Here is a 25,043-nt window from a genome sequence, read left to right on the forward strand (position 1 = left end):
TATGTTTGCACACCGCCCACTACTTACAGAGGGGACTATGTATGTTTGCACACCGCCCACTACTTACAGAGGGGACTATGTATGTTTGCACACCGCCCACTACTTACAGAGGGGACTATGTATGTTTGCACACCACCCACTACTTACAACAGAAGGGATTTTGTATGTTTGCACACCGCCAAGTACTTACAGAGGGGACTATGTATGTTTGCACACCACCCAGTACTTACAGAGGGGATGTTGTATGTTTGCACACCGCCCACTACTTACAGAGGGAATTTTGTATGTTTGCACACTGGGACTATGTATGTTTGTTTGCACACCGCCCACTACTTACAGAGGGGACTATGTATGTTTGCACACCTGCCCCACTAGGGGATGTTGTATGTTTGCACACCACCCACTACTTACAGAGGGGACTATGTATGTTTGCACACCGCCCACAACTTACAGAGAGGACTATGTATGTGTGCACACTGCCCACTACTTACAGAGGGGACTAGGGTACTATGTATGTTTACACACCGCCCACTATACAGAGGGGATTTTGTATGTTTGCACACTGTCCAGATGGGTTTGCACACCGCCCACTACTTACAGAGGGAAGTTTGTATGTTTGCACACTGCCCACTACTTCCAGATGGGACTATGTATGTTTGCACACCGCCCACTACTTACAGAGGGGATTTTGTATGTTTGCACACTGCCCACTACTTACAGAGGGGATTTTGTATGTTTGCACACCGCCCACTACTTACAGAGGGGACTATGTATGTTTGCACACCGCCCACTACTATGTATCTTTGACTATGTATGTTTGCACACCGCCCACTACTTACAGAGGGTATTTTGTATGTTTGCACACTGCCCACTACTTACAGAGGGGACTATGTATGTTTGCACACCGCCCACTACTTACAGAGGGGACTATGTATGTTTGGCCCACTACTTACAGATGGAATTTTGTATGTTTGCACACTGCCCACTACAGGGACTTTGTATGTTTGCACACTGCCCACTACTTTACAGATGTTTGGGACTATGTATGTTTGCACACTGCCCACTATTTACAGATGGAACTTTGTATGTTTGCACACTGCCCACTACTTCCAGATGGGACTATGTATGTTTGCACACCGCCCACTACTTACAGAGGGGACTATGTATGTTTGCACACCGCCCACTACTTACAGAGGGGACTATGTATCTTTGTATACTGCCCACTATTTACAGATGGAACTTTGTATGTTTGCACACTGCCCACTACTTACAGAGGGGACTATGTATGTTTGCACACCGCCCACTACTTACAGAGGGGACTATGTATCTTTGTATACTGCCCACTATTTACAGATGGAACTTTGTATGTTTGCACACTGCCCACTACTTACAGAGGGGACTATGTATGTTTGTGCTATATCTTCTTTTTACAGAGGGGATTTTGTATGTTTACGAAGCTCAAGGCAGCTATCTAATGTAGATATCCCAACTAGGTGGAAAATTATTCTCTCCTACATATGTATATCACAACGAATGAATTGATACAATATACTCAACAAAAAAAGAAAGGTTAACCTGTTTCCTTGGCGAATGTAAATGAGTGAAAACAAAATGACGTTTGTGCAATATTAGAAAATGGTAATGTTTTACATTACAAAATCCAAGGGGGTTACCAAAATCATTCAAGCGTGAAAGTCTGTATTAGCGAAAGAGCTGCACGAGATTTTCTGCGACTAACTTGTATCTTCGCTTGAATTTCATAAACATTCAAACTGACAACTGTTCCTTAGATCCTTAGGACTTAGAAATCACCGAATCTTACTATCTATCAACTTTATCATTATGCCCCCGCTGTCACAAGTACAGAGAGAAAGGGCTGTAGGCATGATCCAGGCTGAGGAGTCTCGCCGTCGAGTTGCACGGCATTTTGGTTGCAGTGTTAAGACAATTTGCCAGCTGGTAAGTTGTTTAAACCAAACTAGGTCAACATCCGATTGTCCCCGAAGCGGCCGGCCCCGTAAAACGACTGCCAGGGATGACCGTCGTATACGATTGATACACTTGCGCAATCAATTCGTAACCGCAGTAGAGACTACAAGGACATTGTTTGGGCGTCGTGTGTCTCCCAAACAGTCCGCAACAGGTTGAGGGCCTACCAATTGAAAATGTGGCGTCCCTACACTGGACCCAATTTGTTGCGACGTCACCGTAATAATAGGCGTAACTGGACCCGTGTTCACCGTCGTTGGGCCTTACGACAATGGAACAATGTTCTGTTTTCAGATAAGTCCAGGTTTTGTCTGCAACACGGTGACGGAATGTGCAGAGTGTGGAGGCAACGAGGGGAGTGTTTTGCGAACTGCTGCATCGCAGAACGGGATTTGCACCATTTTTCAACAGGATAACGCACCAGCGCACACCAGTTGCATCAGCAGAACTTTCTTGCAGCAGAATAACATACAGGTGGTAGATTGGCCATCTAAATCACCTGATTTGTCACCGATTGAGCATGTCTGGGACATTCTTGGGCGACGGGTGAGAGAACGTCAAAATCAGCCGTCAAACTTGCAGGAGCTGGCCCAAGCCTTGATCGCTGAATGGAACAACATCTCTCCTGGAATTATCCGCCGGTTTACGAGTTCCATGCGATAACGCTGCAATGCTGTTTACTTCGCAAATGGTGGCCATACCCGTTACTAATGGTGTTACCTTTGAAATTGACCCCAACGTCCTTTACAGTCGAATAAAATCAAGTGAACGCAAAGTTTTATAATGAACCATGACTGCAGTTTTATCAGAATTGATAAATTACTTTATTCGTACATGATTGGTAAGGATTTATGAAGGGGTTAATTAATTAATCACAGAATAAAGTAGTGTTACCTTTCTTTTTTTGTTTAGTATATATAAATATCCCTTTGAAAAAAAGGTGGACATTGTGCTTGTAATTTAGTACATGTAAATACATAAAATTTGAATGGCATGATTGTAATGATAAGATGATAAAACTGAAATAAGAATTGTAGAAATTCAGTAAATCATATTCAAAATGCAGTTCATTACACACGTAGATATACATTATACATGTATATATACATTACACATGTGTATATACATTACACACGTGGATATACATTACACACGTAGATATACATTACACACGTAGATATTCATTACACACGTAGATATACATTACACATGTAGATATACATTACACATGTGGATATACGTTATACATGTATTACACACGTAGATATACATTACACATGTGGATATACATTACACGCGTAGATATACATTACACATGTGGATATACATTACACACGTAGATATACATTATACACGTAGATATACATTACACATGTAGATATACATTACACATGTGTATATACATTACACACGTGGATATACATTACACACGTAGATATACATTACACACGTAGATATTCATTACACACGTAGATATACATTACACATGTAGATATACATTACACATGTGGATATACGTTATACATGTATTACACACGTAGATATACATTACACATGTGGATATACATTACACGCGTAGATATACATTACACATGTGGATATACATTACACACATAGATATACATTATACACGTAGATATACATTACACATGTAGATATACATTACACATGTGGATATACATTACACATGTAGATATACGTTATACATGTAGATATACATTACACACGTGGATATACATTACACACGTAGATATACATTACACACGTAGATATTCATTACACACGTAGATATACATTACACATGTAGATATACATTACACATGTGGATATACGTTATACATGTATTACACACGTAGATATACATTACACATGTGGATATACATTACACGCGTAGATATACATTACACATGTGGATATACATTACACACGTAGATATACATTATACACGTAGATATACATTACACATGTAGATATACATTACACACGTAGATATACATTACACACGTAGATATACATTATACATGTAGATATACATTACACACGTAGATATATATTACACACGTAGATATACATTATACATGTAGATATACATTACACACGTAGATATGCATTACACTTGTGGATATACATTACACACGTATATATTCATTATGCATGTAGATATACATTATACATGTAGATATACATTACACATGTAGATATTCATTACACACGTAGATATACATTACACATGTAGATATTCATTACACACGTAGATATTCATTACACATGTAGATATACATTACACACGTGGATATACATTACACACGTACATTACACATGTAGATATACATTACACACGTAGATATACATTACACACATAGATATACATTATACATGTAGATATACATTACACACGTAGATATATATTACACACGTAGATATACATTACACATGTTGATATACATTACACACTTAGATATGCATTACACATGTGGATATACATTACACATGTATATATTCATTATGCATGTAGATATACATTATACATGTAGATATACATTACACATGTAGATATACATTACACACGTAGATATACATTATACATGTAGATATACATTACACACATAGATATACATTACACATGTAGATATACATTACATACGTAGATATACGTTATACATGTAGATATACATTACACACGTAGATATACATTATACATGTAGATATACATTACACACGTAGATATACATTATACATGTAGATATACATTACACACGTAGATATACATTACACATGTAGATATACATTACACACGTGGATATACATTATGCATGTAGATATACATTACACATGTAGATATACATTACACACGTAGATATACATTACACACATAGATATACATTATACATGTAGATATATATTACACACGTAGATATACATTATACATGTAGATATACATTACACACGTAGATATGCATTACACTTGTGGATATACATTACACACGTATATATTCATTATGCATGTAGATATACATTATACATGTAGATATACATTACACATGTAGATATTCATTACACACGTAGATATACATTACACATGTAGATATTCATTACACACATAGATATTCATTACACATGTAGATATACATTACACACGTGGATATACATTACACACGTACATTACACATGTAGATATACATTACACACGTAGATATACATTACACACATAGATATACATTATACATGTAGATATACATTACACACGTGGATATACATTACACACGTACATTACACATGTAGATATACATTACACACGTAGATATACATTACACACATAGATATACATTATACATGTAGATATACATTACACACGTAGATATATATTACACACGTAGATATACATTACACATGTAGATATACATTACACACGTAGATATGCATTACACATGTGGATTTACATTACACATGTATATATTCATTATGCATGTAGATATACATTATACATGTAGATATACATTACACACGTAGATATACATTATACATGTAGATATACATTACACACATAGATATACATTACACATGTAGATATACATTACATACGTAGATATACGTTATACATGTAGATATACATTACACACGTAGATATACATTATACATGTAGATATACATTACACACGTAGATATACATTATACGTAGATATACATTACACACGTAGATATACATTACACATGTAGATATACATTACACACGTGGATATACATTATGCATGTAGATATACATTATACATGTAGATATACATTACACATGTAGATATGCATTACACATGTGGATATACATTACACACGTATATATTCATTATGCATGTAGATATACATTATACATGTTGATATACATTACACATGTAGATATACATTACACACGTAGATATACATTATACATGTAGATATACATTACACACGTAGATATACATTATACATGTAGATATACATTACACACGTAGATATACATTACACACGTAGATATACATTACACACGTAGATATACATTACACATGTAGATATACATTACACATGTATATATACATTACACACGTGGATATACATTACACACGTAGATATACATTACACACGTAGATATACATTACACACGTGGATATACATTACACACGTAGATATACATTATACATGTGGATATACATTACACACGTAGATATACATTACACACGTAGATATACATTACACATGTGGATATACATTACACATGTAGATATACCAACATCTTCACAGTTGAAGTGATTACAGTTATGAGTTATATATCGATACCAAATGTGTAAACCAAAAATATTTCTTCACTCATCAGATTTGTAAATGTCTGCAGCTGCAAGCATATATGTATACGTACCTGTACAAATCTATTCTATTGACATAATATTGAATTTTGAAAATGTGACCAACAGACATGAAATTGAAGTTATAATTAATTTACTCTTGGCTTATGTCCATTGGAAATTGAAAGCACATGGACATGCTAACTTTGAGTCACTAGTGATTATTGACATATAATTGTAATCTAGAACTACAATTATCCTTAAATGAATTTCACTTTGAGTTAGCCTTTCAAAACTTCAATACCTTCAAGTTATTATTTTGTGTATTCATTGATCAGTAATATTCAAAAGACTTACAGTGACCTGCAGAGTATTTGGTTTTGATAATGACATTGTAAGTGAATAATTCTACTTAATGTCTTACCCTTAATAAGTGGCCTTCCTGAATACCCTGACAGAATTGGAATTATCGACATCTTTTAACAACTTGATACGACTGATAATTCCACTCTAATCATGTATGTATTAACTTGAGAACAACTGTGCAAACGAGGAATGTGTGAATGATATTTTTATAGTGATTTCATGCATTTCACACATTGTATGTCACAGAATTTAACACAGGATTGACAAAAACTTAACAGAAGATCGGCATGGTGCTGAACTCATGGACATTTGACTTGTACATCATACATGTACAGCATGGAAACATAACAACCATGTGACAGTAAACATTGCTGTTAAAAGTTCATCCCTGTCACTTGACAACAAAGCAATGTCCCGGCAGACTGATGTACACATGTCTGAACTATATACAGCAGCTTAATCCCTGTCGCCTGTCTTCCCTGTGATGTTGCAGTGGCTGATCTGCCAATTTATTCCACAAACTTTCTGTGATACCCATGCAATCCTGCCACTGTTACAAGGGACAGGTCAGCAAAGAAAGAGAATATGTACATTTAAACACTGTCTGTTACTTACAGAAGGTCATATGTACATTTAAACACTGTCTGTTACTTACAGAAAGAAATATGTACATTTAAACACTGTCTGTTACTTACAGAAAGGTAATATGTACATTTAAACACTGTCTGTTACTTACAGAAAGGAAATATGTACATTTAAACACTGTCTGTTACTTACAGAAAGGAAATATGTACATTTAAACACTGTCTGTTACTTACAGAAAGGTAATATGTACATTTAAACACTGTCTGTTACTTACAGAAAGGAAATATGTACATTTAAACACTGTCTGTTACTTACAGAAAGGTAATATGTACATTTAAACACTGTCTGTTACTTACAGAAAGGAAATATGTACATTTAAACACTGTCTGTTACTTACAGAAAGAAATATGTACATTTAAACACTGTCTGTTACTTACAGAAAGAAATATGTACATTTAAACACTGTCTGTTACTTACAGAAGGTAATATGTACGTTTAAACACTGTAACACTGTCTGTTACTTACAGAAGGTAATATGTACATTTAAACACTGTAACACTGTCTGTTACTTACAGAAGGTAATATGTACGTTTAAACACTGTAACACTGTCTGTTACTTACAGAAGGTAATATGTACATTTAAACACTGTAACACTGTCTGTTACTTACAGAAGGTAATATGTACATTTAAACACTGTAACACTGTCTGTTACTTACAGAAAGGAAATATGTACATTTAAACACAGTCTGTTACTACAAAAAGAAATATGTACATTTAAACACAGTCTGTTCCTTACAGAGTGTGATATGTGGTATATCTTTGCACTCTACCTGGAACTTACAGAAGGGAAACATCCAGGGAGGACAAATATATGTTAGCTTATTCCATATCACTGTACTATTGTTGTCCAGAGCACTTTACTGATACATGTTTTCACACCAGCTCCTAATTTAACTATGAATACTTTTTTTATGAGGTAGCTGAACAAATGTGTCACATGACCCTTCTTTTTTCAAAACAGGTTGAAGGCTTGGTGTATTGTACCTTAATATTTTTTTAATTTTATGAATGATCCTCTGCTCTTCAGAATCTGGCTCAGAATTAAATCAATCTTCGTAAATATATGGATATATTATGACAAGACAACATGGTACATGTTACTAGTCATAGGCTTACTGTTAAATACCAGAAGCAGAACACCTATTTTTTTGCGATAAATTCAGAGAAGATGTGGACATTCAATTGTCTTATTGATTGCAAGGTCAAGGAAGTCAAAATTTATTCATCTTTTTCCAGGTTGCAAACTATATCCCGCAACTGGCACGATATAGCCCTGACTTCTGGGGAGTTTCGGTGTGCACTGTGGATGGACAACGGTAAATAGCCGGAAATTGCTTCATTTTCTTATCTCCTAAATCAGTTTTTATCACTTGAAGAAATGGTATTTTAACTGATTTTCTAAGAAAAACAGGAACAAAAATTACAAAATGATTGATCAGGTGATTGGCATATTATTCAGTGAGCTTTGGGTATAATGATATTTAATGCCTGTTAAATGACAGTTAACCCATTGTGTCAATGAGATTATATCAAGACGTCATAAGGAGAAAATAGGCAAAAAGCTTGTAGCTACAAGATTGTTTGTAATGCTTTAAAAAAAAAGGATGATGTGATATTAATTTCTATTTCATACAAGATTTTTGAAATATGTCACAAATGTTATTATTTTAGCTGACCATTAAAATATTTCTGTTCATATTCTGTTTTTTGGTAGGTATTCCATCGGTGACATCAATGAACCGTTTTGCCTGCAGTCTGTCAGTAAACCATTGACCTATTCTATGGTTCTCAACGAGCTTGGTCCGGACATCGTACATCAGTATGTCGGCCACGAGCCCAGTGGTCATCCTTTCAACATGATCTGTTTGGACAGCAATGGTAAGTAACTAAATATCACTAACTTTAGTGGTAAATATTTAAATATCTCAAACTTTAGTGGTAAGTATCCAAATATCTCTAACTTTAGTGGTAAGTATCCAAATATCTCAAACTTTAGTGGTAAATAATCCAAATATCTCAAACTTTAGTGGTATCCAAATATCTCAAACTTTATAAGTATCCAAATATCTCAAACTTTAGTGGTAAGTATCCAAATATCTCAAACTTTAGTGGTAAGTATCCAAATATCTCAAACTTTAGTGGTAAGTATCCAAATATCTCAAACTTTAGTGGTAAGTATCCAAATATCTCAAACTTTAGTGGTAAGTATCCAAATATCTCTAACTTTTGTGGTAAGTATCCAAATATCTCAAACTTTAGTGGTAAATATCAAACCAAATATCTCAAACTTTAGTGGTAATATCCAAATATCTCAAACTTTTGTGGTAAGTATCCAAATATCTCAAACTTTAGTGGTAAATAATCCAAATATCTCAAACTTTAGTGGTAAGTATCCAAATATCTCAAACTTTAGTGGTAAGTATCCAAATATCTCTAACTTTTGTGGTAAGTATCCAAATATCTCAAACTTTAGTGGTAAATAATCCAAATATCTCAAACTTTAGTGGTAAGTATCCAAATATCTCAAACTTTAGTGGTAAGTATCCAAATATCTCTAACTTTTGTGGTAAGTATCCAAATATCTCAAACTTTAGTGGTAAATAATCCAAATATCTCAAACTTTAGTGGTAAGTATCCAAATATCTCAAACTTTAGTGGTAAGTATCCAAATATCTCAAACTTTAGTGGTAAGTATCCAAATATCTCAAACTTTAGTGGTAAGTATCCAAATATCTCTAACTTTAGTGGTAAATATCCAAATATCTCCAAATATCTCAAAACTTTCAGTGGTAAATATCCAAATATCTCAAACTTTAGTGGTAAATATCCAAATATCTCAAACTTTAGTGGTAAATATCCAAATATCTCAAACTTTAGAGGGAAATATCCAAATATCTCAAACTTTAGTGGTAAGTATCCAAATATCTCAAACTTTAGTGGTAAATATCCAAATATCTCTAACTTTAGTGGTAAATATCCAAATATCTCAAACTTTAGTGGTAAGTATCCAAATATCTCAAACTTTAGTGGTAAATATCCAAATATCTCTAACTTTAGTGGTAAATATCCAAATATCTCAAACTTTAGTGGTAAGTAACTAAATATCTCAAACTTCAGTATCAAATATCTCAAACTTTAGTGGTAAGTATCCAAATATCTCAAACTTTAGTGGTAAATATCCAAATATCTCAAACTTTAGTGGTAAATATCCAAATATCTCAAACTTTAGTGGTCAAACTTTAGTGGTATCCAAATATCTCAAACTTTAGTGGTAAGTATCCAAATATCTCAAACTTTAGTGGTAAATAATCCAAATATCTCAAACTTTAGTGGTAAGTATCCAAATATCTCTAACTTTAGTGGTAAATATCCAAATATCTCAAACTTCAGTGGTAAATATCCAGATATTTTTAGCTTTAGAGGGAAATATCCAAATATCTCAAACTTCAGTGGTAAATATCCAAATATCTCAAACTTTAGTGGTAAATATCCAAATATCTCAAACTTTAGTGGTAAATATCCAAATATCTCAAACTTTAGAGGGAAATATCCAAATATCTCAAACTTCAGTGGTAAATATCCAAATATCTCAAACTTTAGTGGTAAATATCCAAATATCTCAAACTTTAGTGGTAAATATCCAAATATCTCAAACTTTAGTGGTAAGTATCCAGATATTTTTAGCTTTAGAGGGAAATATCCAAATATCTCAAACTTTAGTGGTAAATATCCAAATATTTTTAACTTTAGTGGGGAAATATCCAAATATCTCAAACTTCAGTGGTAAATATCCAAATATCTCTAACTTTAGTGATAAATATCCAAATATCTCTAACTTTAGTGGTAAATATCCAAATATCTCAAACTTCAGTGGTAAGTATCCAGATATTTTTAGCTTTAGAGGGAAATATCCAAATATCTCAAACTTCAGTGGTAAATATCCAAATATCTCTAACTTTAGTGATAAATATCCAAATATCTCAAACTTTAGTGGTAAATATCCAAATATCTCAAACTTCAGTGGTAAATATCCAAATATCTCTAACTTTAGTAAGTATAAATATCTCCAAATATCCAAATATCTCTAACTTTAGTGGTAAGTATCCAAATATCTCAAACTTCAGTGGTAAATATCCAAATATCTCTAACTTTAGTGGTAAGTATCCAAATATCTCAAACTTCAGTGGTAAATATCCAAATATCTCTAATTTTAGTGATAAGTATCCAAATATCTCAAACTTCAGTGGTAAATATCCAAATATCTCTAACTTCAGTGGTAAGTATCCAAATATCTCTAAATCTATTGGTAAGTATCCAAATATCTCAAACTTCAGTGGTAAGTATCCAAATATCTCTAAATCTATTGGTAAGTATCCAAATATCTCTAACTTCAGTGGTAAGTATCCAAATATCTCTAAATCTATTGGTAAGTATCCAAATATCTCTAACTTCAGTGGTAAGTATCCAAATATCTCTAAATCTATTGGTAAATATCCAAATATCTCTAACTTTAGTGGTAAATATCCAAATATCTCAAACTTTAGTGGTAAGTATCCAAATATCTCTAACTTTTGTGGTAAGTATCCAAATATCTCTAACTTTTGTGGTAAGTATCCAAATATCTTAAACTTCAGTGGTAAGTATCCAAATATCTCTAACTTTAGTGGTAAATATCCAAATATCTCAAACTTTAGTGGTAAGTAACTAAATATCTCTAACTTTAGTGGTAAATATCCAAATATCTCTAACTTTAGTGGTAAATATCCAAATATCTCTAAATCTATTGGTAAGTATCAGAACATGGCTAAATCTAATTGTAAACATCTAAATATCACTAGAATTCAAGTGAACATCACCATTATGATTCTTTTTCGCTTTTACTAAAACTGTGTTGCTCTTTAACAGGACATGGTTGATTTCTAAAATTTTTGTTTTTGCTTTTGTATGTTTGATATTCTGCTACACAGTGTTTCTTATCTTCCTTTAGATAAACCTCACAATCCAATGATCAACTCGGGTGCCATCGTGATATGTTCATTAGTGAAACAGGAAATGAACCCTGCAGACAAATTCGACCATGTAAGTATGGTTTTGTTACTGTTTCTGGTTGTAAATATATGTGGAGATCTACAATTCATTTTGCTTTATTTATGGTCATTTAGATTGTTTGAAGTTATATGTAAATGTCCACCAAATATTTCTAGTGTTAATCAAAGTTTCAGAAAATATTTATAGACATAAACCATGTTATTTATTACTTAAAAAGGGGCATTTGATAAAATTTGACCCCCACAAATTAGCCCCGAAAGGACAATAATGAAATATAACCCCTGCAAAATAAAATGACTGTACAGTATTCACATAAAAAATTTCATCAATTTGATCAAAGTTAGTAAGTTATGATATAAGGACATTCCAAGTTTGCATTGTGCCTTCATAATATAAAATTGAAGGGCTATTTAGCAATACTATTCTTGTAAATTCTTGTAAAACCTTGGGGAAGATTAGATGTTTTCATGGGAGAACCCTAATTTTGTGTTTGCCTCAAGCTTGGTGTCAGCACCATCTTGTTCTCCTAAGTTTCATCCTGCCCCTGCCATATCTCCACCTCCGGGATTCTATGTACATGTTTTTGGGATTGCATTCAAACAAAGGATACTAACATGTTTCCTTTTTCTTCTCTGTTTTTACAGACAATTAATGTTTTCAAGAAGATGGCTGGTGGTGAAATGATGAACTTTAACAATGGCGTGTAAGATTGTCCATATGATAACATGATGCAAGTTAATGAGACCTCTTTAAAATTTCAATAATTGATGTTAAAATATTTATGGATCGTGATTTCTAATATAGTATTTAAAAATTCAACAGTAAAAAGTGATAAGTTGGAGGGATGGTGGGTTCAAAACAACACAATTATTTTGTATTGTTTTGGCTTTGGATATAATTAGAAGGGTTTACAGGTGTTTTAGTGAAGTTTTGCACTGTTGAAATTAAATTCTAAATTACCAACATAAAGTGTTTGTCTATGTTAAAAAAGGAACTTTAACTGCCACAGTTCAAATAACAATACTGTGTTACAGTTCATTTTAGTGGTGTTTAGCTTTCGCTATTTTCATCACAAGATCACCTTTTTGATTGAGATAGTGTTATATATTGTAGGTCATCTCTGGTCTTTAATGATAAAAATAGGAAATGGCTAAAAATAGATGTTTGCTGGTTTTGATATAAAATAGAGAACTTGAAATGCCCTGAAATCGACCTACAACTGTATTATACTATTTGGTTGTAAGCATTAATTCTATGTTCTGTTGTAGTTACCTATCTGAGAAAGAGACTGCAGACAGGAATTTTTCCCTTGGATACTACATGAGAGAAAAAAGGGTAACTAAATGAATTTTTCTATTGAAACTAAAATTAACAAAAAAATGATGTTATTTCTGATATTTTCCGTAAAGCCTACTGATAGATTCAGCAAATATTTACAAGTACTTACTATATTTTCTGAGGAAATATAGAATATTTTCTGTTCTAGCACCATGTATCAAAGGAATAGAACTGTACATCACCTTACCTTATCTCTAGCAGTTACAAGACTATGCTTTTTGTTCCACTACCATCAAAGTATGTGTAGTAGCTTTAACTTTATCAGGATGATTATAAGTATGCTTATCAGACATGTTCTGACTGTAATTTGTAGAGTTATTGCCCTTGGTATATGTTGGGATTATCTGTTTTGTACACATGCAATACTTCTACTTAAAATGGATGCTTGATATATCCTTCAGTTTTTGCAGACAGAATTGCATAAATCTGGAATTTTTTTTTGCTTCGTTTTGAATATCAAGTTTTCGTACATTCTGTTTGTCTATTTGTTCATACAATTTGTGAAATTCAGTCTTTATTTTTCCCTCTTCCAGTGCTTCCCAGAAGGCAGTAACCTAAAGGAAGTGATGAACTTTTACTTTCAGGTAAGATGGTGAGCAAAATTAGAGAAATGTTATTAAAACATAAAAAAAGGTCTATATTATATATATAAACCAGTAGTAGATTCTTCTAAGCACTGATCCCTTTTTCATCAATGTATATTAAAGAAATTATTTATAAATTGTATGAATCCATTCTGTAATATTTTCTGTAATATTCCTTATAAAATTCATCAAGAAAGACTTCAAAAAAATTTCAAAATAAAGTTGAAATCATTATTTTGCACATGGATGTTGATAATGAAATTAATCAGATTTTATATCTTAATTCACAAAGCTTTGTTCCGTTGAAATCAACTGTGACTCTGGGGCGGTGCTTGCAGCCACTTTAGCCAATGGAGGAGTTTGTCCTACAACTGGTGAACGTCTTCTCAGTGCACAGTCCGTCCGTGATACTCTGTCACTTATGTTTTCCTGCGGAATGTATGACTACTCTGGACAGTTCGCCTTTCGGGTTTGTATATTTGCTGCATATCTTTAACAACTGTTGATTCAACCTTTTTATGTTTCATTCATCAATTATCTGTTACTAGAAAGCAATGTTTATGTTTCATTCATCAATCATCTGTTACTAGAAAGCAATTTTTATGTTTCATTCATTAATCATCTGTTACTAGAAAGCCATGTTTATGTTTCATTCATTAATCATCTGTTACTAGAAAGCCATGTTTATGTTTCATTCATCAATCATCTGTTACTAGAAAGCCATGTTTATGTTTCATTCATCAATCATCTGTTACTAGAAAGCAATGTTTATGTTTCATTCATCAATCATCTGTTACTAGAAAGCAATGTTTGTGTTTCATTCATTAATCATCTGTTACTAGAAAACAATGTTTATGTTCATTCATCAATCATCTGTTACTAGAAAGCCATGTTTATGTTCATTCATTAATCATCTGTTACTAGAAAGCAATGTTTATGTTTCATTCATCAATCATCTGTTACTAGAAAGCCATGTTTGTGTTTCATTCATTAATCATCTGTTACTAGAAAACAATGTTTATGTTTCATTCATCAATCATCTGTTACTAGAAAGCCATGTTTATGTTCATTCATCAATCATCTGTTACTAGAAAGCCATGTTTATGTTTCATTCATTAATCATCTGTTACTAGAAAGTAATGTTTATGTTTCATTCATCAATCATCTGTTACTAGAAAGCAATGTTTGTGTTTCATTCATTAATCATCTGTTACTAGAAATCAATGTTTATGTTCATTCATCAATCATCTGTTACTAGAAAGCAATGTTTATGTTTCATTCATTAATCATCTGTTACTAGAAAGTCATGTTTATGTTTCATTCATTAATCATCTGTTACTAGAAAGCCATGTTTATGTTTCATTCATTAATCATCTGTTACTAGAAAGCCATGTTTATGTTTCATTCATTAATCTTCTGTTACTAGAAAGCAATGTTTATGTTTCATTCATCAATCCTCTGTTACTAGAAAGCAATGTTTGTGTTCGTTCACAAATATTTTGTTACTAGAAAGCAACATTTGTTTCATTCATAAATCTTCTGTTACTAGAAAGCCATGTTTATGTTTCATTCATTAATCATCTGTTACTAGAAAGCAATGTTTGTGTTTCATTCATCAATCCTCTGTTACTAGAAAGCAATGTTTATGTTTGTTCACCAATATTTTGTTACTAGAAAGCCATGTTTGTTTCATTCATCAATTATCTGTGACTAGAAAGCAATGTTTGTTTCATTCATAAATCTTCTGTTACTAGAAAGCAATGTTTATGTTTCATTCATTAATCATCTGTTACTAGAAAGCCATGTTTATGTTTCATTCATCAATCATCTGTTACTAGAAAGCAATGTTTGTGTTTCATTCATTAATCATCTGTTACTAGAAATCAATGTTTATGTTCATTCATCAATCATCTGTTACTAGAAAGCCATGTTTATGTTCATTCATTAATCATCTGTTACTAGAAAGCCATGTTTATGTTTCATTCATTAATCATCTGTTACTAGAAAGCCATGTTTATGTTTCATTCATTAATCATCTGTTACTAGAAAGCCATGTTTATGTTTCATTCATCAATCATCTGTTACTAGAAAGCCATGTTTATGTTTCATTCATTAATCATCTGTTACTAGAAAGCCATGTTTATGTTTCATTCATTAATCATCTGTTACTAGAAAGCCATGTTTATGTTTCATTCATCAATCATCTGTTACTAGAAAGCAATGTTTATGTTTCATTCATCAATTATCTGTTACTAGAAAGCCATGTTTATGTTTCATTCATTAATCATCTGTTACTAGAAAGTAATGTTTATGTTTCATTCATCAATCATCTGTTACTAGAAAGCAATTTTTATGTTTCATTCATCAATCATCTGTTACTAGAAAACAATTTTTGTTTCATTCATCAACCTTCTGTTACTAGAAAGCCATGTTTATGTTTCAACAAGGGAGAGCACTTCATTGAAGCTCATATTACATCATCAATTCTGATTTCCGAAGGGCAAAATTTGAATTTCATGAACAAGGGAGATTACTCTATCGTACCTCTTTCTGTGTGATTTCTTGATGTTTCTTCAAGGGAGACAACTCTAATACAGGTATTAGTATTTCTTTTGTTGTCAAAGGGTGAATGTGATTATGGCCAACTTTGTCTTAACAATTACTAAAGGAAATGTGGTACAAGGACTTTGTGACACTGGAACGGAATGTGATGGAATGAAAAATTATCATGGAACATGTCAATGTGAGCTAAGCATGTAGTTCATTCATAGACTCCATATTTGGTAAAAGCAGTCAGCTTTTTATTTTTGATTTTACTGAATAAAATTTGTTACAGGTGGGTCTTCCAGCCAAATCTGGTGTATCTGGATGTGTCCTGATGGTTGTGCCTAATGTAATGGGAATATGTATGTGGTCACCTCCTCTTGACCGTTGGGGAAACAGCTGCCGAGGAATACAATTCTGTAAGGTCAGTAAGTTCAGTATTAGGTGAGGGAGCATATATTGTTGGGATGTATATCTGTAGGTAAGGTTACACTGCTTATTTCTACTTAATTAATTAACAAACTAGTAGTTAATGTAAATTGATAAGCCATGTAGAATAATTAAAATAGAGATAGATATGGTTGTCAGTTGTATTCCATATCTAATTAAAATGTAATGATAGCAAAAACTTGTATATTTTCATATCTCAAAACTGAGAGAGTTGTAGATTAAATGGTTTGTGGTTTTCCATTCAATCTTATTTAAATTACAGATTTGTTGGGTTTAAATTTTGAATGGTGTGTGTTACATTGATAAAATCAAAGTCCTGCATGCAGTTTTGAATTATTTTCTCAAACGATACATATTTTATTTCAGATATAGTGACTACATAAATGTAGAAATGACACAGCTGCATATATTATGTTTTGGCTTATTCAAACAACTTAACTTGTTTTTTTTTTCATTTATATGTGTCCAGTTTACATGTAATGGTGATTTTTTTGTAAGTAAAAAGTTCAAGTGTTCAATATGTGTTTATTATTTGAATAAAAATCTTTCTCATTGACAGAACTTCATTGAAACTTTCCACTTTCACAATTTTGATATAATAAGGACAAAAAATGACCCACGTACCACAAAATCTCATACCCAGGCATTTGAAATCGTGAAACTGCTCTTCAGTGCCTACAATGGAGATGTCACAGCTATTCGGAGGTAAGGTTAAATTCAAGCCATACAATACCACAAATTCTCAAAAAATAACATACTCTGTTTTATCTTATATCTAGATTCTTATATTTTGATATCAGAAATTTTACTTAAATGCTTTACTTAAGACATATCACTTTCATTAATAATTGCTGATTAATGCTTACTGATTCAGATATAGGTACAAACTTATACGGTGTATTCAATCCTTATACCTGATTTATTTACTCCTCGAATGGAGAGTATATAGTTGGCACTTTGTCCGTCTGTCTGTCCATCCATTTGTTTCTCCATTTATTTGAATGTCTGTCTGCTTGTCCGTTCATCATAATTTTATCTGGACCATATCACAAAAACTGTGTGATGTATCAACACAAAGCTTCATAGGTAGATTGATCTCAACAAGGAGAACAGCAGTGTGCAAGAACCATCACTCTCTTTTCCATTATGTAGGCGTTATTAAGTGGCCCTGTCAGAACTGATCAATTGAGAAGTCATGAAATGGACAATGACATTATTGAATTAAACGTCAATATCTCAAACTTATATATAAAAATATAACTTGAAGACCCCATTTAATTCTAATTATTTTGTTAGTCCCTGGCAAACCTTACTTCAAACAATCAAACTCACTCTGGCCGACTTCAAGATCCTGAGGTTTGTCTGTTCTATGTTCATTCCACAGTAAGCTGGGTGACTAGACACATATTGCCGGTGGTCAATGTAAAATGATAGACTTATGAGTGGTTCATTGTTCATGGACTTGTAAGTTTCATATAAATCTTTTATTACGGAGAACAAAATTACATATTTTGGAGTAATTGAACTGATAGACAGGCTAATAATACAATGATACTGAGAATATCTAAACTCGGTGTCATTGAACAACAAACTCAGAAACTGAATAGGAAAAGGGGCTTATTGTTTATACTGTGCTTGAAGAGGTAATTCAGGTCATGGTGTTGGTAGACCCAGAGGAAATTCAGGTCAAGGGGTTGGTGGACCCAGAGGAAATTCAGGTCAAGGGGTTGGTAGACCCAGAGGAAATTCAGATCATGGTGTTGGTACACCCAGAGGAAATTCAGGTTAAGGGGTTGGTGGACCCAGAGGAAATTCAGGTGAAATAAACGTCTCTAAGTGTAAACATAACTGCCTCTCACATGTTATGTTCACAGTCAACAGTGAATCTGAGACCAACATGTATATTCCTGTATATTTTTATATCTCTGTCTTTTCGGTTCACAGATATGCTCTTGTGGGTGTTGACCTAAACCAACAGGACTATGATGGGAGGACAGCACTGCATGTGGCTGCAGCAGAAGGTCATAGTAATGTTGTCATTTACCTTCTGGAAAAATGTGATGTCAATCCTTCAGTAAAGGATAGGTATGCTTCTATTATACTGAAGTATTAAAGTTTCGGGGTTCAGAACTCCTGGACATGAAATGTGAATTATTCTGGTACAAGTCACCTTTGAATTGCATATGTGAAAATTGCAAAAGAAAAAAGTTTGTTTGCATTTTGACAAAATTAAAAAAGGATACTGGTGAGTTTATTACCAGACATCGGTCGATTGTTTGTCGGATAAATGTTGTATTACGCCGTTTGTCGGATAAATGTTGTATTCCACTGTTTGTGGGATAAATGTTGTATTACGCCGTTTGTGGGATAAATGTTGTATTCCACTGTTTGTCGGATAAATGTTGTATTACGCCGTTTGTCGGATAAATGTTGTATTCCACTGTTTGTGGGGTAAATGTTGTATTACGCCGTTTGTGGGATAAATGTTGTATTACACTGTTTGTCGGATAAATGTTGTATTCTGTCGTTTGTCGGATAAATGTTGTATTACACTGTTTGTCGGATAAATGTTGTATTCTGCAGTTTGATGGATAAATGTTGTATTCTGCAGTTTGATGGATAAATGTTGTATTCTGCAGTTTGATGGATAAATGTTGTATTCTGCAGTTTGTCGGATACATACTGGAATATAAGAAGTATACCTGGGTATTTTAGGCACATTCAGTTTCATTTGGAAAATTAATGTTTTGTTTTTTTTTTTTTTTAACAGATGGGGTTACACACCATTGGACGAAGCAAAACGATTTGGGAAAAACGATGTTGCCCTATTGTTAGAACAACATGTTAAAGAAAATTCTCCCACGGAGAGCTGAGAACTGGTAAACATTATATATAGATGTATACTTAAGTAGATATTATGTCACAAATCAGTGTTTTTTGGAACTGTCATCTAACACAAAGGCACATTAACAGATTTTTAAATGGTGAAAGAAGAGAATTCATGAGGATGAGTTAGACAGTAATGAGACATTCAATGAGATTGTTTGTATCGTTGCTTTGTTTCCTATAAACAGCCAGAGTCATTTAAAGACATGGCATATATAGGTGGTGGAGGAAAGCCAGAATTGCCTTAAAAAACCACTAACCTGAAGCCAGTACCTGGCTTCTGTTCCATATAGGCCTCAAACCTGTGACTTAGAAGATGGAGGACTAGCAATACAGATGCCCTAACCACTCTGCCACAGTTTCCCAACAACACAAATGACTTGCATGGAAAATATAGTTTGTTAGTAGTGTTGATAATCCACACGTTTATAAATAACAAATAATATTGTGATCTCTTCTGTATCATAGTTACTCTATAAAACATCATGACTTTATCCCATCATCTAGCACTCAAATTTACGCTTGTAATGACATAAAATTTCATATATGTCTTAGAAAAATTTTTAAAAGATTTTTTAATATTTTTATCAGGGACAGTGCAGACACAAATGAGCCTTTCATAAAATTAAGTTCCAGATGTAAACAATGAAAAAAATGAAGAAATGATTTTTTTTTTAAAAGATATTGAAATATAAAATTTTTTAACCAGTATGTATATTGATTTTTTCTCTGCCATCAATGTAAGCTCTGAACCCTGTTTATATAATAAAATGTTTCTTTCATTTTTTTGTTCATAAATAGATGAACAACCATATCAAGATCTCTACAGAGCCCTCTACAAAATGCTGATTTCTGAGGAAAGCTACCAGGTTTTCATGCCGCATTTTGAATTTAAATTCTGCTTAATTCCTTGCATTAAAACTGAAATAAATTGATTGAAGAGAACTATGTGTACTTAAAAACTCAATACTACACAATGATTTTGTTTTCAGATATGTGAAAATTCAAGGCAGAATAATTCTGTTGAGCATTTTCCTTACCCATTTCAAATTTGAGATTTGATATGTACATGTAGGTATTGTTGTTTTCAATATCTAAAATGTATAGGAAATATAAGTAAACAAGAAATAGTGGCAAGCACAACTTCCTAACACTATAATAATATTTGCTTCCTTTCCTATATAATACTTACAAGGGAAGTAACTTTAGACGAAAAAAAACCCCAAAATTGACAGGTAATGTAAATTGTTGGTGTTGTAGAAAATTGTAAATTGAAAAATTCTGCCCATAGAGAACTCAGAGTATAGGTAACAAACGCATATTATAATTTGTAGTGAACGATAATATTTCTGCATGTTGAAGATTTTTTATCAAAGGGATAGTTTCATCATATCTAAAGTGATGAGTTTACCAGTGTTTGTCAGATACCTTACAGATTGTTGGGTTGTTTATATGTAAACATCTCACCTGTGCTTGTTAATGGAATAATAAGTTTGTTCTATGCAGTAGTTTTGATTACTTTTGGACAATTTCGGTCAGGAGTATCTTTTTTAACATTCACAGTGATTTTGTAACTGTTCCAAGTGTGGTGTTGAATAGGTGAACATTTTGAAACATAAAATATCTGAGTTTAATATATTTCTGTCGGATTTGCTATGAAGCTTCTTCTTCTGAAACAAACAAAAAACAAAACAAACAAAAAACCAGACAAAAACACACTTTGGAAGGAACTTTTGAAACGTTACCCTAAATGATATTTTTTTTGTTAAGGTTGCAATGCAGGCCCTGGGGACCTCTTTTTGTACTTTCTTTAATGTTTTTGTTTTTAGCAGTTTGTTTATATAGATCTGTTTAAGCATTTTTTTTTATCAAAACTTGTGAAGTCTTGTTATCTTCAGTGCTATACCTGTGTTTTTTGTTAAGGAGTGAGAAATTTGTGCTACCTTCACTTTTTGCATGTTTTTTTTGTTAGAATTACCTTGCATGTATAATTTTGTTTTGTTGAATTTCAACACTTTACTTAAACATATTGGAACAAATTCACTATCTTTACAATTTTCATGATATCATTTCTACCTTAAACACTTCAATGTAAATATATTGCATCTCATTCATGTCACAAAATTAAATCTATTCCAGATTATTTTTTCAAAATGTATCTTCTACATTGCTTGGTAAGAACTCCCCCTCCATTTTTTTATCGCTCACTTAACAAAGTTGGTGGGCTATATTCAAATGTGGTGGGGGATATATGATTGGGTTCCATCCATCCATCCTTCTGTCCGTCTATCCAGATGCTGCTTTCTGCAAGATATCTTTTGAAGGACTGGTAGGATTTTGAGAAAGTTTGGTTGGTACACTTGTTATCTTAAATCCCTTGGTTAAGTTTAATCAACAACCAATGAGGCTGCTGTGACCTGATTGGCTGATTACTTTAATCACCTTCCAATGCTGCTTTCCGCATGATATCTCATGAAGGCTTTTGATACAACTTAAAGAGTCATGCCACATTAAGGCAGGATGCCCTTAAAGCAGATATTTCACAGAAAATTGGAAAACAAAATTCAAACTTTGAAATTTTTCTCTTTTCTGAAACAACAATGACAATTTTGTTTTACTACAATTTAAATGATTTATGTATAAGACATACTTGCATGACAAGTTACTGTTTGTGTATTGTAGGATGACACTGTGTACTCGAAGAATTTTGCCAGGGTATCATGAGATAAATATTTTTTTTATATAAAATCTTTTATATATATATATATATATATATATATCTGATTAAACATGAGTAACATATGTATATCAGTCCTTTAAACATGATTTTATATATTACTATCTGTAATACCACCATGTTATAAGATTTTAAACTGCTTTTTAAAGTTACATCAGAGCAATACAAGAATGCATGTTTACCAGAATTTAGAATTAAGTATTTGTTAACTTTTTAGATAAGATACACATGTATACCGGTGTATAAAAATATATGTAACCACTTTTACTTTATGATATTAAAAGATTTTTCAGTTACTAAATGTGTACTTTCAGTATTTTTATTGATATATTTGTTTGAATTTCTGAACTTTAACCCTGTTTATGTACAAGTTTAACATGACACTACAATATAAGAGAAATGTATGAAATTTAGATTGCTGTCATTAAAAGTATGATTTATATTTGCTCTTTTTACCGTCAAATTTTCAGTAAATATATTAATTTTCAAAACATTATATGTCAATATGTTGTGAAAGATTTACATCTTAAAAATGCTTTTAGATGTCCTTGATTTATATCTTGTTTTGTCATCATTTTTTTTTATATCAACAAGCATCAGATCTAAAGTTTGTTAATGTTTTTTAGAAAGAATTTATATTAAAGGAATTAAAAGTGAGTTTTTATTAAGATATTGTTATTACTAAACCAGTATTAAAATAATATTAAATTTACAAGAGGTGTGAAAGAAGTAAACATACTTTATTTCCTTCACTCTTGTTTGTCTGAAAGATAAACTGTAGGGACCCATTGTCTTAAAGCTTTTTCTCAAACATCTTCTTCTGGAAAACAATGAAGCCTTTCTTCAAGATACAGACGCTGAGCCAATAGCTTGATTGAAAATCAGGTTTTCAACTTCTTTCAAGTAATTTTCAAAATTATGAAAGTACATGTGATGAGGACCGCTACATCTAAATAAGATTTTTTAATGACTTCTAAAATAAGTGAAATGTCTGGAGAATCCAAGAGGAATGAAACTTTTATGTTTATCAAAATTAATTACTATGATGCATTTACAGTATTAGAGGATGCAATTATGTTATGAAACTTATGAGTAAGTACCAGCGTTCAAGGTCAATAGCACATGTATTGAGCCAGTAACTTCTGTGATTATGTGGTTATTGTACATGATACAGGTACTTGTAGATATGAAATGACATACAATGACAGTGCTTGTTTAGAAAACTCTTGGAATTAAGTGTCATGTCACGAAAGTCTTGAAATATAAAGTAGATGCCAGGGAAGTCAAAAATGAAATATTTTTCCCATAAAAATTCAAAGAAATAAATTTCACTATTGACACGAATAAAATGTGAGCTGATTTATTAAATTTGTATTTATAATGCTTATGTGCAACCTAAAAACCACCAAAATATGGGCATTACCTCCCTTAAAATATTAATCACAAATTATTAATTTGATCACTTTCCCCCAAACAAGCTGTTGGCAAAGTCCTTGAACTTGATGTTTGACTGTCCTGGAAATGTCCTGGAATTTGTCTTGGAAGTCCATGGATTAAGGAACACATGTTGATGCAAGTGAATGACTGGTCAATTTTCAAGTTTTTGAGGGTAAATCTTTGAAATTCTATGTAGGAATGCCATGCATCTGTCTGGATTTACTGTGGAGCATGGTTGAATGAACGGAACTCAGTTTCGTATAAAATGGGGGCCTCATTCCCCAAGGACTGGAGAGGCAGAGCCTCATTTTTGAAATTAAGCAAATTGGTTAAAATCGTTCTTCAGTAGGAGTCTGTACCAAATTAGTATGAAACATTCCTGGGTGAAGGAGATTTACTTATAAATTGTTTCGCTGAACCCATAGTGGCAGAAAGCAAGGACACAACAGAGAAATAGATACAAGCTTTTAGAATTCCTTTACCTTTAATGTAAATATATCAAAGCCAGATGAGCAATACAGACCCTTACAGCTGTAACATATCAGCATCAGACCTTGAGACCACACCTTCTTCCTCTTATCCATCAACGTAACCTTACGTTGCAGCAGGACAGCGCGAGGCCCCATGTTGCTAGGGTTTGTCGTGACTTTCTGGCTCAAAACAACGTCCCAGTCCTTGATTGGCCACCATACAGTCCAGACCTGTCC

General features: G+C 32.7%; 1 protein-coding gene across 2 annotated transcripts in view; it reads left to right on the forward strand.

Moving 5' to 3' along the window:
- LOC132548662 (glutaminase kidney isoform, mitochondrial-like) overlaps nucleotides 1-23,200 on the forward strand; it is a 44,704-nt gene extending 21,504 nt beyond the window's left edge. The window contains exons 5-16 of one of the 2 annotated variants that reach the window (XM_060212541.1): nucleotides 8,548-8,627; nucleotides 9,026-9,189; nucleotides 12,299-12,390; nucleotides 13,005-13,063; nucleotides 13,629-13,695; nucleotides 14,232-14,282; nucleotides 14,575-14,751; nucleotides 17,119-17,250; nucleotides 17,836-17,981; nucleotides 19,221-19,361; nucleotides 20,047-20,155; nucleotides 20,964-23,200. In XM_060212541.1, the coding sequence (XP_060068524.1) occupies nucleotides 8,548-8,627; nucleotides 9,026-9,189; nucleotides 12,299-12,390; nucleotides 13,005-13,063; nucleotides 13,629-13,695; nucleotides 14,232-14,282; nucleotides 14,575-14,751; nucleotides 17,119-17,250; nucleotides 17,836-17,981; nucleotides 19,221-19,361; nucleotides 20,047-20,149 (1,212 nt within the window). In that variant the 3' untranslated portion in view covers nucleotides 20,150-20,155; nucleotides 20,964-23,200. Of the gene's footprint in view, nucleotides 1-8,547; nucleotides 8,628-9,025; nucleotides 9,190-12,298; nucleotides 12,391-13,004; nucleotides 13,064-13,628; nucleotides 13,696-14,231; nucleotides 14,283-14,574; nucleotides 14,752-17,118; nucleotides 17,251-17,835; nucleotides 17,982-19,220; nucleotides 19,362-20,046 lie in introns of both variants that reach the window. The other variant, XM_060212540.1, reaches the window with a different exon arrangement.
- The last annotated feature ends 1,843 nt before the right edge of the window (nucleotides 23,201-25,043 follow it).

The sequence above is a fragment of the Ylistrum balloti genome, unplaced genomic scaffold (genome assembly GCF_031769215.1).
Source record: "Ylistrum balloti isolate Yb309-2 unplaced genomic scaffold, AGI_CSIRO_Ybal_v1 Utg370022, whole genome shotgun sequence".
In the NCBI taxonomy this organism is placed as follows: Eukaryota; Metazoa; Mollusca; class Bivalvia; order Pectinida; family Pectinidae; genus Ylistrum; species Ylistrum balloti.